Genomic DNA, 15,859 nt, shown 5'->3' with positions numbered 1-15,859 from the left:
ATGCTTTGTAGTCAAAATCCTTTTGACTACACACTTCCACCACATACATATGTAATTTAGAATCACCAGTTAACCTAACATGCACACGTGTGAACTGTGGGCCGAAGATGAACACGTGAGGAAGCACACACAAAAAGACCCCAACTGACATTTTAACCATCGCTAACTACTCCACCAGCATCCCAACCAGTTACAGATCTTTTCTTTATGTCAAGGCCCTCTCTGACCTCTGCTAGTGATCACTCATATGCTGTTTAATTGTTTCACTGGCTGCGGATTCCCCCATGGTCCTCCATGTGCACGTAATACATTATTTTATATTTAAGTAAACTTTGTGTGTGAACTCCCCGCTTGTCACCTACTTTCAGACAGCTTGTTACACGCATTTAAGACTCAAACTATTGATTCTGGTCTCCAGCCAAGCCTTTCAACCCGGACTATGAAGTTTCACTGTTTAAAAGTGGAAAATGTCATTTTCTGTACATTAACATGAAACAGTACATCTATAAGAGCTCATGTGGAAAATAGTGTTCAGAGAAATCACAATAAGGGATCAAACTCTTGTCTGGAAACAGAAAAAAATGGAGAAAGTGTGTTTGCAACGTGAATCAACAGATTAAAAGTCTTGACTGTGTAGTGCCTCTACTCAGGACAGTACAATATCAATTCAAATAGAGACCCCAGACATTTACTGAAGCTAGGTTCAGAAGGTTTTGATTTCACACAAGGGGCTTAAGTGAACAATTAAGGACCAATTTGTCTCAGTAAAACTCCTAAACACTCACAATTGCACAATCAATTGCAGTAAACAAAGTTTGCACAGTAATAGTGCTTTTTAAAAAGAAAATAAAAAATACAATAAAATAAGAAGCTAATGAAAATACTTAAATTGGTGCTCCCTTAACTGAGTGCCAATAGAAGCAAATTAAAGTTTTCCCATCCTGTAGTATGAATTGTCCTTTAGAGTAAACCCAAACTATTGTCAACTACCTGGGTAGGACTGATAGGGCTCATTTGATATCCAAGGTATGGCTTGAATCATTTCTTCAAAGACTTTCCGATCGCATGGTTGGCATGGTCACCTTCCGGATCAATTACTGCAAATCTCTTCTTTTTTGTCTTAGTCAAAAGTCCATCTATGAACTTCAACGTGCCCACAACTCTGCTGCCTGTATTATCACCAGGACCCCTTCTATTCACCACGTCACCCCTGTACTGCAGCAGCTCCATTTACTTCCAGTCAGATATCACATCAATTTCAACATACTCTTGTATACATTTAATGCTATTCATCATCCCTTCATACCACGCTGATATGGTTCAGATCACCATTACTTCTCAGAGTTTTAGATCCTCGTCCTCTCTTTCTTTTTCCATCCCGTCCCCTCATTTAGCCACCATGGGGTGCAGGACTTTGGAACTCCCTTCCTCTTGATATAAGAAAATATCACTTCCCTCTCTCTTTTAAGTCTAAACTCAAAACTCACCCTTTCATAATAACCTATTAATGACTGCCAGCCCTGGCAGTTGCCGTTGTAGGGCCACTTCTTAGTTGCACGTTCTCATAAAAAACTTGTCTATGTGGTGTCTTCAGGGATGCTGCGGTGTATAAGGAGAAGCTGGATTTGGAGGAGTCTGCTGTCCTAGGCTACATTAGTAAGTGTGTGGAGGATGTTACCACCATCAAGTCTGTGATGTGCTATCCAAACCAGAAACCCTGGCTGAATGCAGGAGTCCGTGCCCTGCTGAAGCCGGGGACGCCACCTTCAGGTCTGGTGATGCACAGAGACTCTGGTTAGCAGAGAACTGACTGCAGGTGTAACAAGAGCCAAAGCCATATACGCACGGAAGATTCACGGTCATCTTTCTTCCCAGGACCCACAGTATGTGGAGGGGTATCAAGTGCAACACTGACTACAAAACCAGGGATGTACAATGCCCCAGGACCCTTCTCTGCCTGAGACTCTCAACCGCTTCTACGCCCACTTTGAGGACCCTTTAAATACAACTAACTTGTTGACAAATTACTAACCCTGGGACTGAGCTCCTCTCTTTGTAACTGAGTCCTGGACTTCCTGACTACAAACTGCAGTCTGTGAGGATCCACAATGTCTCCTCATCTTCCAGAGTCCTCAGCACTGGCTCCCCTCAGGGCTGTGAGCTAAGTCCCCTCCTGTTTACGCTGCTTACATGTGACTGCTCGCCCAACCATCCAGGCTGTCATATTGTAAAGTTTGTGGACGTCACAGCTGTGGTTGGTTGCATCACAAACAATGATGAGACTGGCTTCAGGAAGGAAGTGGAACTCTTGGAGGACTGGTGCAACCAAAACGATCTCTGTTTAAATGAGAAGAACACAAAGGAGATGATTGTGGACTTCAGGAGGGGAAGACACACACACACAATCGGAGGATTTGTAGTCAAAGTAGTACCCAGCTAGAAGTACCTGAGTACGTACCTGGATAGCAGCCTCACCTGGAAAAATAACACTTTCAGCCTGATCAGTAAAGTTACTTCCTGAGGAGGTTGAAGCGTGCAGGAAATGAGAGCTCAGTCCTCATCTCCTTTTACAGCTGTGCGGTGGAGAGTGTTCTGTGCTCTGGCATCAATGTATGGCACGGAAACTGCACAGTGGCAGAGAGGAAAGCTCTACAGAGGGTGCACAGAGAGTTGTCGGAGGCAGCCTCCCAACCGTCACAGACATATACACCTCCAGATGCAGGAAGAGGGCCGCCTGTATCATGAAGGACCCCACTCACCCAGCACACACACTCTTTATCCCGCTCCCCTCAGGCAGGAGGCTGAGGAGCATCACATGCAAACCCACCACTTCTCAATGCATAAATGGACAAGAACTGATATTGTAGCACCTTAACCATTATTGACACTTATTATCACTTTATCAATGCAGGTCATCATGCCCTTTGCTGCTAAAGTCTTTCTTTACACCTATATTTATACCTACACTCTATACCCATACTCCACACTGGTACTCAGGTTGTTACACTCTACTTATAGCATTATTTATTGTATTGTTTTATTACTTGTCATTTCTGTTTGTTCAAAAAAAAAAAATTTATTTATTACTTAAAAAAAATCTTTTTCGTCATTATTTTTGTTTCTTTTCATTCCGGGACCATGTGTACACAATTTTGTTCCACCTCATGTTGACATGTGATGCGAATGTGTTGAATCCTTGAACCTTGTTTATGGGTGAAGCAAAAGCTGTAAAAAACTAGTTTACATAGTTTTAGCTACTTGCAGGATGACATTTAAAGTCTGGAATGAAACACCTGAGTTACAAGTGAAACAACATTTTTCTCCACAGCCCTTAACCGACTCTAACCAGGAAACAGGCTATTTGTCTTAGTAAAGACACACAGATGATCAAACTGAGTTCAGACAACACTATCAGCTTCCTCTGAGTGAGTCCAGCTAAAGGACAGAAAAGCGGAAAACTCCAACACTACTGCTTGAAGCTGTTGACGGGAGAGGAGCCAGGACTGACTGTACTTCCTATCTGCTGTTTTCAGCTTTACTCACAGAATGGCTTCCAGATCAGAGGAGGATCTTTGCTGTCCAGTGTGTCAGGAGGTCTTTACAGATCCTGTTATTCTGTCATGTAGCCACAGCTTCTGTAAAGACTGTCTGAAGAGATGGTGGAAAGAGAGACCAACACACGAGTGTCCAATTTGTAAGAGAAGGTCTTCAAGGCCAGAACCTCCTTTAAACCGGGCTTTAAAAAACCTGTGTGAGTTGTTCTTACAGGACAGAGATCAGAAAGCTCCAGAGGCTCTCTGCAGTCTGCACTCTGAAAAATTCAAACTCTTCTGTCTGGACCATCAGCAGCCAGTGTGCGTTGTCTGCTGTGCTTCAGACAAACACACCAACCACAGATTCAGACCCATCGATGAGGCTGCACAACAACACAAGAAGGAACTACAGGAAAATCTGGAGGCCTTAAAGAAGAAGTTAAAGATTTGTGAAGACGTTCAAGTGAAGTTTGATCAAACAGCAAAACACATTAAGGTCCAGGCCAGACACACAGAGAGGCAGATTAAGGAGCAGTTTAAGAAGCTTCACCAGTTTCTAGCAGAGGAAGAGGAGGCCAGGCTGGCTGCACTGAGGGAGGAAATGGAGCAGAAGAGTGGGATGATGAAGGAGAAGATGGAGGCTCTGAGCAGAGAGATAGCAGCTCTTTCAGACACAGTCAGAGCCACAGAGGAGGAGCTGAGAGCTGAAGATGTTTCATTACTGCACAACTACAAGGCTGCAGTGGAAAGAGTCCAGCGCTGTTCACTGCTGGATGATCCACAGCTGCCCTCAGGAGCTCTGATAGACCAGGCCAAACACCTGGGCAACCTGACCTTCAACATCTGGAACAACATGAACGACATGGTCTCCTACACTCCTCTCATTCTGGACCCAAACACTGCTCATCCACAACTCATCCTGTCTAAAGATCTGACCAGTGTGAGACGACGAGAAGAGAGGCAGCAGTTTCCTGATAATCCAGAGAGGTTTGATTATTACATCTCTATCCTGGGCTCTGTGGGCTTTACCTCAGGGACTCACAGCTGGAATATGGAAATTGGAGACAGTACAGGGTGGGTACTGGGTCTGTTAGCAGAATCTGATGAGAGGAAGGGAGAGAAACTGTCTGGATTATGGGGAATACGGCACATATTAGATAAATACTACGCAGTCTCACCATTGGCTCCAAAAACCCCTCTCTTAGTTCAGAAGAAGTTCCAGAAAATCAGCGTGAATCTTGACTGGCACAATGGAAAGCTGTTGTTCTGTGATCCTGACACTAACACACACATACACACCTTCAATAACACTTTCACTCATAAAATAATTCCATACATTTACACTAATGGTAAAGTGAAGGTGTTGCCGTTGAAGGTGTCAGTGTCAGTGGAGCAGATGAGTTAAGGATGATTTTATTTCTAATCTTGTTTCCTGTCAGTGAATTGAATCTGTTAAAGTGCAGCTGTTGTCCTGCTGGTTGTGTCTGGGGGTTTACTAGGGAGGGGTTTCTTGGGTGATCGTTGTCATGACCTGTCCTGAACAGAGTAAAGCAGTGAGGGAATGGTACGCAGTAGGGGGCAGGTGACTGTCCAGGTTAGCTCCTTCAGCCCTGCAACTGACAGCCAATTCCAGCTGCAACTCCACTTCACAGTAATTACACTCAACAAAAATATAAACGCAACACCTTTGTTACTGCTCCCATTCCCCATGGGATGGACGTAGAGACCTAAAATTCATTCCAGATACACAATATAACCATCCCTCCCAAACAGTGGTCACAAATCAGTCCAAATGTGTGGTAGTGGGCACATCTGCCATATTGAGATAATCCATCCCACCTCACAGGTGTGCCACATCAGGATGCTGATCTGACATCATGAGTAGTGCACAGGTGTACCTCAGACTGCCCACAACAAAAGGCCACCCTGGAATGTGCAGTTTTTTGCGCTATTGGGGGTCTGGGGACCCAGAACCGGTCAGTATCTGGTGTGACCACCATTTGCCTCATGCAGTGAGTGTATAATACTGCACATTCAGATTCCATTACTTGTTGAAGTTACTTGTACCTTCATAAATACCAGTCTGGAAATGTACAAAGCTCAGCTAATAAAATCATATATTTCACATTTGTATTTGGAAATGTTGTCTTCATCGTCTTCGACGTTTAATCTCTTTATCCCTGGAACATAAAGGATTTTATGTTTTATGTTGGATCTTATGAAAATAGCTGGATACATGGATGGTGTCATGATCCTAGGTCTTTTGACCCAGTGTCTTAAGTTTGACTTTATTTTGTTCATTAGGTTATTTAAGTTAATTTGTTATTAAATTCCCCTTGTGTATCCAACCCTGTTAAGTCTCCCTTGCCCTTCATGTGCTTCATGTCTGCGTTTCTTATGTTGTCATGTTTGCATTTCTTTATGTTTCCCATTTTATTTTGAAAGAGGTCCTGTGTTCCTGCATTTTGTTTTACTCTTCCCCTGTGGCGTTGTTATGTTCATGTTGATCTACTGTGCTTTTCTGTTCCATGTTTCAGGTCCCTATGTTCTGTCTCCCCCAGTCTGTTAAGTTCACATGTCTTGAGTTCCGTCAGTGTGTTTCCTGTTTTACTTTCACAGTCTGTTCTATGTTAATGTTTCTAGTTTTGCTTCCCTTGCCTCGTCCTGCTTAATTACTCTCAGCTGTGCTCTCCTCCTGTGGCTCATCCCCCCTCGTTATCCCTCAGTGTATTTAAGCCCCATGTTTCTCTTTGTCAGTGTTGCGTCCTCCCTCATAGCTGTGTGATTTTTCCCTGTGGCTCCTTGTGCTTTAGTTTTCCCAGTTTAGTTTATTTTGTATTGTTTTCGTGTCCCACTTCACGCCAGCAATAAAGCTGTGTTTTTTGTAGTGATGGGCAGATGAAGCCTCATGAAGCACTGAAGCTTTTCATCCAATTGGTTCACCCCAACGCGAAGCTTCTTGAAGCTTCATTTGCTCTAGTAGGACACCTACTGGACGTAAAAATATTAGTTGGCATGAATTTGAAGAGTGTGGCATTTTGCACACAGCCTGTAAATGTCAACAACAAAAGGAGCGTGTAAAACATCTATATTGTAGTGATGGCAGTATACTGTGTATATTTATGCTGGCAGTATGGAAAATGATTATTTGCGGCAAAGTTCGAACCGCTTCCTGAACCAGTCACGTGGTACAGCCAGGCAGCGAGGCTTCGGACGTCATCATTTTCAGCTCCTCCCATAAATGAAGCAAGCCTCGATACGCGCTTCGCGGAAACGCCCCCTCCATTACTCGACACACGCTTCGAAGCCTCGATACAGAACGTCACATCACTAGTTTTTTGAGTTTACCTTTTGACTCTGTGAGTTTGCGTTTGGGTCCTACTCTTGCCTGCACACAGCCGTATTGTGACAGATGGGACTGGAAAAAAGTGAAAAATCTGCTAATGTCCAAAGAAAAAACTGAAAAACCTTTAGAAAGCCTATAAATATCACTCAAGAGCACTTTAAAAAATTACAAAAATGCTGTTTGGAAGATGACAATTAAGAAGTGAGAGGAGGCTCAAGAGTTTTGCACAGCACTGTATGACTGTACGTGTTGTTGCTTGGCATCAAAACTACACGAGTTACAAGGAGTGGAACATCAGGCTCTGATTTGACTCATTTGTTTGCAGTGCAGCTGTTAACAGAACGACAACTACCAGTTTGTAATAATTTTATGATTTGGCAGATTCTCCCTTTACATTGGCTTTATGCTGGCTAAGAGCTCCTGAGCAGCCACGATTGGCAAACTGCAGTTCTTGGTTAGTTCACACTGCAGTTCGACATTTAACTTTAGTTGCAATAGTGAAACCAAAGCTGTAGGACTCATGAACCTCATAAAGAGGCACAAACTGGTATTTGTAGCACAGTGTCTGTTGTGCCACAGCCAGGCTGACAGATGATTTGTTCCATATTCTTCGCTTTAAGTTCAATAAATACCACACATATATATTACACATACAGCAGGTGAAAAGCAGGGTTTATGCACACAGTGCTACTGCTCACTTTAGCACGAGTAAAAGGAATGCACCCCTGCTCCAGGAATCGTCGCTGACTTATCACTGAAGCATCTTCAGAGCGACAGAATGCTGCCGCTCAGGTCGTCACAGTGCTCGGCAGGTTAAACTTTTCATAATACGGGTAAGGGTTGGAAATCTGCCAAATCCCACTTTAACTGTGATTACACTGACGTCTGATGATGATTTGAGATCTGTGATCTGAGATGCCTCCACCCATCGCATCCTGGGCATGAACAAAGGCGAGGACTTACATAAACAGAGCTGTCATTTCTGTCCAGCTGCACCAGGATCGCCTTCTGAACAGCAGCCTTCATCAGAGCCAAGGTAAGATGAGCTGCAATCTACTCCTTTGGTGGGAAGCTGGACTGTTGGCAGCAATATGACGGGAGATGACTGGGGGTTGGTGGATCCTGCTAACTTCTTTTTTCTTTTCCCTTCTTTTTTTGATCGCCTCTGTCAGTGCGCCCCAGGGCGGCTGTGGCTACAATGTTGTAGAGGAACATAGATACTTGCAAGAGAAAAAAAACCCAGAAGGGTTGGGACCAATGATGACTCAAACCAAGCAAAGGGACAGGTACTTTCCTTTCCCCCAGACGACAGAAGTAAAGTTTGGTTCAGAGTGGAAACTTATTCCAGCATTCAGTCTGATATTGGTGGAACTAAATGTAATGTATAAATGAATGCTGCCACATTTTTGCCACTTCCATGGATTTTCCTGTTTCTCCTGGTCCTCTGTTCAGCTGCTTCTGGAGGTGACATCTGAATTTTTTTACATTCTGTTTTAATTTAAGGTGTTTTGTTTGTAATTCAGTTGATGTTTGACTATTAACGTTTAAGTGTGCCACATTTTTAACCACTTCCCATCAGCTCATTTTGCTTTTAAATGATTTCTGTTTTCTTATGCCTCCCAATTTATACTACGTATGATACAGGGAATATGTGATATTACAGTCGGCAAATTCTAAATCTTTACTCCATCTTTACTTCAAAAACTCTTCATCTGTAGTGAGTGCATCCTTTCTAGTCTATTCTAATCTAGTCCTGCATCCTTTCCCTGTTGTGTAGGCTGCATGTCCACTTTTCACCTCAGCTGTCTTTGTTGGTGTTCCAGATTAACTGTTTTTTTTACATCAGTAGTTTACTTGTTCACGTTTGTTTACTTTGCAATCTTTGATCTGCTATTTCCAGTTCATGTGAATGCATAGGTGTCTATATTATCTCCAGATAATAATGCAAAATATTATAACAAATATTTTAAGAAGGTTATAATCAATGTGTTCCTGTGACATCACAAGCAACTATCTTCCATCTGATATCACCGAGCAGCTCAACCCGAGTTGACCTGCATGCTGATGATTTAGGAAACACGTACATGTTATCTGATGAATGTTACAGCAGGCTTAAATTAACACTGATGGTGATAATTTGCCATTTTGTCATTGCATGGCAACTCTGCTGCTCTAAGAAACTGGAATTTTGCATCATAAACATGAATCAAAGTCACTGTAGTGACCTGGATTAAAAATGCTGAAACATTTTAAAGACATAAATGTTTAACTCCTCTAGCAAACTTTTATTGATGAGATTTTTACAGGCGTGTGTTGTGTTACTGCTGAACTTGAAGGAGGTGGCCCAGTTTTACTACACATCAGGCTGTAACTACCGATTGTTTTCATTTGCCGACTGATTTTTCATTCATTCTTTGGTTTATAAAAATTCTAAATTACATCTACTCTAAATTATTTAAATGACTGAAAGGTAAGACAGTAATAAATGTTGCTCACCTTAATCGGCTGCTGTAGAAGTGAACACTTGTAATTTGGCCTTCAACCTCTTTGTTCTTTTGTACCGTGATGAAGGGTCTTTACTTGAAGACCAGCATCCATCTTTTAAGAACCGCGTGGATCTGCAGGACAGACAGATGAAGGATGGAGACATGTCTTTTATTATGAAGAATGTGACAATTAATGACACTGGAACATACGAGTGTCGTGTCGTCCAAAGAGTTCACAGCCACCATCAGAACACCTCTATCAGCATCATCAACCTGAGTGTTGTTGATCCTCCAGGTGAGTGAGTAGAGTTGAGTGTGTGTGTGATCAGAGGTGAAGCTGCTTCCTGCTTGTTGATGTTTGTTTCTAAAGATGTTGTTGATGAGACTTTGTAGAAAGCAGCTGGTCTGAGTGATGTGATCAGAGTGCAGTAGATAATGTCTGACAGCAGTTTGAAGAGGAAATGGATTCTGTTCTGTTCTTCACTCATCACCTACCTGACAGCTGACACCTCACACCTGTTTCTCACCTGCAGGTCAGACAGGAGGACACACAGAGGATGGAGGGAAGAAGGATGGAGGATGGAGGGAAGGAGGGTGGACCTGTTAGACTGATTGTCGGTCTGAGTCTTTCTGCTGTTCTTCTTGTTGCTGTCGTTGGATTTTTGATATACAGAAAACATAAACAACAACAGAGTCAGGATTCATACCAGCGTCCAGCTGAAATGCAGCCTATTTGAAATCTTAAATGGCTTTTTCCAGCTGGTCTGTGATTGTCGTCCTGCTGTTTCATTTATCAATGTTATCACTGAACAGAAACAGCCATTGGGTTTTTAGGTAATAACATCCAATACTGAAATAATCTGCTCTGTGTTCGAACCTTAACTTTGGAGGTGCAAAGATTTAAAGTAATTAAATAGAAAAACATTGTCATAGCAAATAAGATATATGACAAATTATGTCTAAATTAAGATGCATGCAAATTCTTTACAATCATGTGAATTCATGGATTTTTTTTTTTTCACATTCTGTCTCTCACAGTTGAAGTGTACCTCTGGTGCAAATTACTGACCTCTGTCATCATTTTAAGTGGGGGAACTTGCACAATCGGTGGCTGACTAAATACTTTTTTGCCCCACTGTATATTTTTTTTTACATTATATTCATATTCATATTTCATTTTGGAGAAAAAGAAAACATAGGTTATCAGATTTACTGTAAATATAATTTATTAAAAGTGTAGATAGCAAGAGTATTCTTTGGGATGAAATGTTATGAAATGAAATAAAAACAGGAGATTTCATAGAATAATCCCTATAATTTGTATTAGTGCAACATTAATAAGCATTTAAAACACAAAACCTGCTTAATGCAAACTAGTCTGTGCTTTCACAGCAGTGGTAGAAAACCTTGCAGGTGAGGAACTTGAACATGTGTTTTCCATAACCACTGAAATGGCTGCTTAGATAGCTTTTATACTCCCTTTATACGGGCATTTGAAGCTTATTTTGAACTTCATTTAAAACACTGATTCTCACAACAGCCTCTCTTAGCTCTCCAGCATTTACGTGAAATTGTAACAGATGTGTTCAAACCAGGGTCGTTTTTATCCCATTTCAAAATGAATCAAAGATCCCCCAAAGATTTCTTACTTTTTGTTATACAATATTTGCTATTTATGTGACACACTACTAAAAATATAAAAACCATACAGTACTTGGTTGAGATGTAATATTTTAACAACTAAAGTATAGATATGCCCCTCCCCCCTCCAAAAAACATTTTGTTCCAGCTCGTCTCGCCCCTACTCCGGCCCTAGTGCCCTTTTGCCAGAGCGATGTTGGATACCCTACTCTGCAGTAAAATCAGCGACATTCGACTGTCCTGTTGCTCCCATTAAAATTTTTAGAGCCTATTTAAAATCAAAAAACTTAAAATTGTCCATAGCGTGCTGTTGTTACCACTGTCCTGTTTGAAATGGGATGAGAGGGATGAGTCTTTGAGGTCAGCAGACCTGATGCTGACCTCAAAGACCAGGAACAGACTAAAGACTAGGGGAGAGAGGGCTTTTGGTGTGGACCCAGACTGTGGAACAGTTTACCTCCTCACATCAGATTCTCCACAAGCCTAGCAACTTTTAAAACTGCTCTTAAAACTCACCTCTTCTCATTGGCCTTTAGCAAGGTTTAACTTATTGTTTTAATCTATTGTTTTATCAGTGTTTTTATGTATTTGTGTTTTATTGTATTTTATATTTGTATTTTATTGTACAGCACTTTGGTAGCCTCGGTTGTTTTTTAAATGTGCTTTATAAATAAACTTGACTTGACTTGAGAGAAGCTGCTTATTTTGTCATATGTGCCGATATTAAAGCCAAGGTACTAACTAGCTAACTGACTGGATGCCCATTAACCTTATAAATCCTGTTGTGTGTGTGTGTGTGTGTGTGTGTGCGTGTGTGTGTGTGTGTGTGTGTGTACAGAGAGACAGCCAGGTTCATAATGGATATAAGGAAGTTTTTTTTTATTTTTCAAAAAAGGGAGCCACATTCAGGTAAAAGTGTAAGAACAAATGATCCGTCAATCAAAATAATGTTGGATCACTGTTTCAATATTTATATCTTTTATTAGATGTGCATATAGTTCGGTTATTTGCCTTTTGGTTGAAAGTACACTGAGAGAGGACTTTTTATCACTGATCTTAATGGTATTTTTTCATATTAATGTAATTTTTCATCTAATTGAATACCATCTATTTGTGTATGATTGACAGTCCAAAGAGGGAGAGAGGAAAGAGGGAACGTGAGGAGAAAGTACAAGGTCAGGATGAACCAGGTAAGAAAACAGACAGTGAACAGTGACAGGCACAACAGAAACTGTTAAACTGACAAAGAGGAAAAAACCTGATTTTACTCACACAATCTGGAAGTTGTGTTCTCCCTATATTAAAGCTGCTATACAGAATCTGCAAAACAAACTGGGTTGAAACATTTTTGACCCTCTTTAACAACAGCACCCCCAAAGCTCTGATCCTAGAATCGCTCCTGGTTCAAACTAACAGAGAATTGAAGTTTGTAGTCATGTTGTACATTTTATGAATTTAACTTAGAGCTTAAAATGGCTTATGGGTCTTCCAGAGAAAGATAACCTCTAGGGTTTTTTAGCAGTGCACAACTCAGCAAATGCAACAATAGAATCTAAAAACATCTGTTATGATTAATATTACTGGGATCCTGTGGAGGGAAAAGTAATCAGAAATAGTGAGACCAGCTAAATAACCTGAAATAACGGCTTGTTTAGACTTTGAATTATGCAAACACTCTGAAGCCTGAGTATGACAACAGTTAACTTTCACATTTTTATTGAGGGAATAACATCACATTCACATTTATGACCAGTTTATAGGGATAGTGAGCATTTAGCTGTGACAAGCACAGCCTCTCCCACTAGAGCGTTCAGCTCCAGTTCTAGTCTTGACAAAAGAAACAGACACACCAGTATTTCATCTAATGCATTTACCTGCAGAATGCCATAGTGTCAGGGCCTGGCGCCTGTTGCTCGGTCAGGCCTCCTCCAGGGTGCGGGGGGCCCTCGGGTGTGAAAAACGACACTCACGGTTGAGTAACCCCGAACTGTCCAACTCGGAATATTCCGTTTCAGAAAGGCTGATAACAATTAGTTCAGTCAACGCGGAATTGCTTTAACCCCAAGTGAAGCGCGCGGACGAGGATACATAAAGCCCTGATAAGCGGAGCACAGATTAAGCGAGTCACCATGGAGACGGAGGGAAAGAAGGCGCGGTCAACATATCTTACAGCGCTTGAGGCCGAAATTCTGATGGCAGCATATGCCGATAACATGCAAATTCCGCGGAAAAAAGTAACACAGCCACAGCTGCAAAAGCATGCATGGCAAAACATAGCCGACAGAGTCAATGCGTGAGTGTTAATTTAAACATTGATCGAGGGATTTCCACCCATTTAACACGTTATTTTATCATATGTTATTTTATTTGTTATTTTATACATTTTATTTTGTGATGTGATGTGAGCGCAGGTGCAACCCAACAGGCCCCAAACGTGCCTGGCAGCAAGTAAAAATGAAATATAAAAATATAGTCCAAACAGGTAAGGTGTAATTGTATTATGAGCCATAGTGCTTGGTCTGTTTGTCCAATGTAAATCAATTGCAGTTAGAGGCTACATTAATTTTCTTTCTGTAAGCACTTATTGAAATTATCTGAGCACATTACAAGTACATATTTGCTTACTCTGTATGCTCAAATGTGGCCCGTTATAGCCAACAGAAAAAAAGCGGAGGCCCGAAAAACAGGTGGGGGTTCTCCACCACCACCACTCACAGAGGCTGAGCAGTTGGCCCTCAGCCAAAACAGTGGGCGCCCTGTGGCCGAAGGCATCTCTGCGGGGACATCCTCTGAGTCAATAACCCCGCAAGACACAAGTGCCTACATAAGGGGTAAATTCAAAATAATACATGATGTGCATACATCCTTTCTTCACAGTCACCTTTGCAGTGCGACACATTCATTTGATAAACTCTTTACCATAATGAATTATTTTGTAGTGAAGTTATTTTCCGACTGATTTTGCGTTCCCTCAGCCTTGGTTGTCTTTGAGAGCATAATGACAATGAAGTGTAAGGTGCTTGGTATGTTTGTTAATTGCCATTTGGTCCCTTGTAAGTTATAAGTGACCTGTATAAACCTCATATTCTATCAGTTGATGGTGGTGGTGTACTGCATCTGGTGCAGCCTCCTGTTGAGCCAGACCAACATGCAGTTGTGAGTAATACTCCACAGATTATATGAGTTTACAGTAGAACAGCAATGTTGTCTATTTCTTTACTACAGGAAAATAATGAAGAAACATTGACAGCTGTTACAGAGGAGGAAGCAACAGAGACACTTTATGAGGTTTACATCTTTTAATACTTTGTGTACAGGAAACACAGGCGACCAATAAAGCCAGTTGAACAAAAAATCTGTTTATTCTTCTTTCAACATGTTGAGGTGATGGGTCAAAAGAAATGATTGTGACATATGGTGTCTCTGACTGCGCTTCCATCTTGTATGTCCGTGGGAGGGTCAGGATGTTCATGGTTTGGATCACTGCTGATGTTTGGTTCAGAAGGACAGTGTTCTCCTCTAATTGTGGCAATGTTGTGAAGAATCACACATGCCACAATAATGTCACATGCCCTTTCTGGGGTGACCCTGAGTCTTTGCAGGCACTGGAACCGGGCCTTAAGCATTCCGATAGTCATTTCAATTCTGGCTCTTGTCCTGCAATTAGCCAGATTATATCGCTGCTGTGGGCCCGGTTCAGGGTCAGGGTAAGGGGTAAGCAAATAGGGTAAACATGGATACCCCCTATCACCAAGCAAGTAGCCAGTGAACTCTCCTAAGACAGAAGGGTACACTTCAGTTCAAATGTCCCTGAAGCAATTGGTCTTTATATATTTTAAAGTATTCTCAACTCACCATGTCCAAATTTTGTGCTCAGTGTACATTCACGGAATATTTGTGAGTCATGAACAGAGCCTGGCCACTTGGCTTCCACATTTGTGATAATGTTGGCAGCATCACATATGATCTTCACAGTGCAGAGAACACAAATTAGCATCCATTACTATAATGAAATAATTTGTTAGTTTGACATGCTACAGGGAACTATGTACCTGTACATTAATGCTGTGGAAAGACTTCCTGTTCACATAGTCTCCTTCATTTACTGAAGGAGCAATGATTGGAATGTGAGTGCCATCTGTACAGCCAATCACGCCTGGGAACCGTGAGAATAAATGTAAAATTTAAGTAGTAGTCCAAGTATCACCACATCATACATTAAGTTTTGGTCATCCTGATACCTGCAATTTTGTGGCATCCCTCTTTGATAAATCTTGTGGGTCTGTGACCGGGGAACACCACAGACGAGTACAGGAGACGTTTCAGTGCAACTGTAACATTCCTGACTGCCCGACAGAAACGTGCTCAGCGTCACCAATATTATACAGAAAGCTCCCGTTTGCAAGAAACCGAAGTGCAATACAAATAATATGTACAGAACTGAGAGCATGTCCGCGATGTGTCACATGCGTAATATATGGCCTGAGGATGTTATTCAAATGAATTATAGATTGTGCTGAGAAACGGTAACGTTCGCACAGAAAATCATCAGGAAATGATAAAATGTCCAAACGCGCTCTGATCACTCTCTCCCGGCGGAGAGCTCTGCGGAGAATTTGGGCTTCACGATCTACTGGCTCTTCAAGGACGGGGCAGCCATGTCCGACACTTCCTACTGTCAGGTTTCCGACAAAGGGGCGGAGACAGTCAGGGTTAGTTGTAGTAAACCTGCTAGGGGGCAGGTTAGCTTCACGGAGTGTGTCGTCATAGTGACTCACTCAGGCTGCAGCTGAACTCGCTTTGTGAAACCGAAAACCCAGAGTTTTCGTTAACTCAGGGTATACTTACTCAGT

At 41.8% G+C, this 15,859-nt stretch overlaps 1 protein-coding gene across 1 annotated transcript; it reads left to right on the top strand.

The window, feature by feature from the left end:
• Positions 1-3,387: 3,387 nt before the first annotated feature.
• LOC308404586 (nuclear factor 7, brain-like) lies at positions 3,388-7,084 on the top strand. Its single transcript, XM_080894719.1, has one exon. The coding sequence runs from the start codon at positions 3,547-3,549 to the stop codon at positions 4,936-4,938; it is 1,392 nt and encodes a 463-aa protein (XP_080750845.1). The 5' UTR covers positions 3,388-3,546; the 3' UTR covers positions 4,939-7,084.
• Positions 7,085-15,859: the final 8,775 nt, after the last annotated feature.

The sequence above is a fragment of the Rhamphochromis sp. 'chilingali' genome, assembly GCF_963969265.1.
Source record: "Rhamphochromis sp. 'chilingali' genome assembly, chromosome: 1".
NCBI lineage: Eukaryota > Metazoa > Chordata > Actinopteri > Cichliformes > Cichlidae > Rhamphochromis > Rhamphochromis sp. 'chilingali'.
Note: the sequence above shows the minus strand (reverse complement) of the source record. Positions and strands in the feature narration are given on the sequence as shown.

What these genes read in the sequence shown, in the direction of transcription:
- LOC308404586 (XM_080894719.1), top strand. Translation starts at nt 3,547, where the DNA reads ATGGCTTCCAGATCAGAGGAGGATCTTTGCTGTCCAGTGTGTCAGGAG.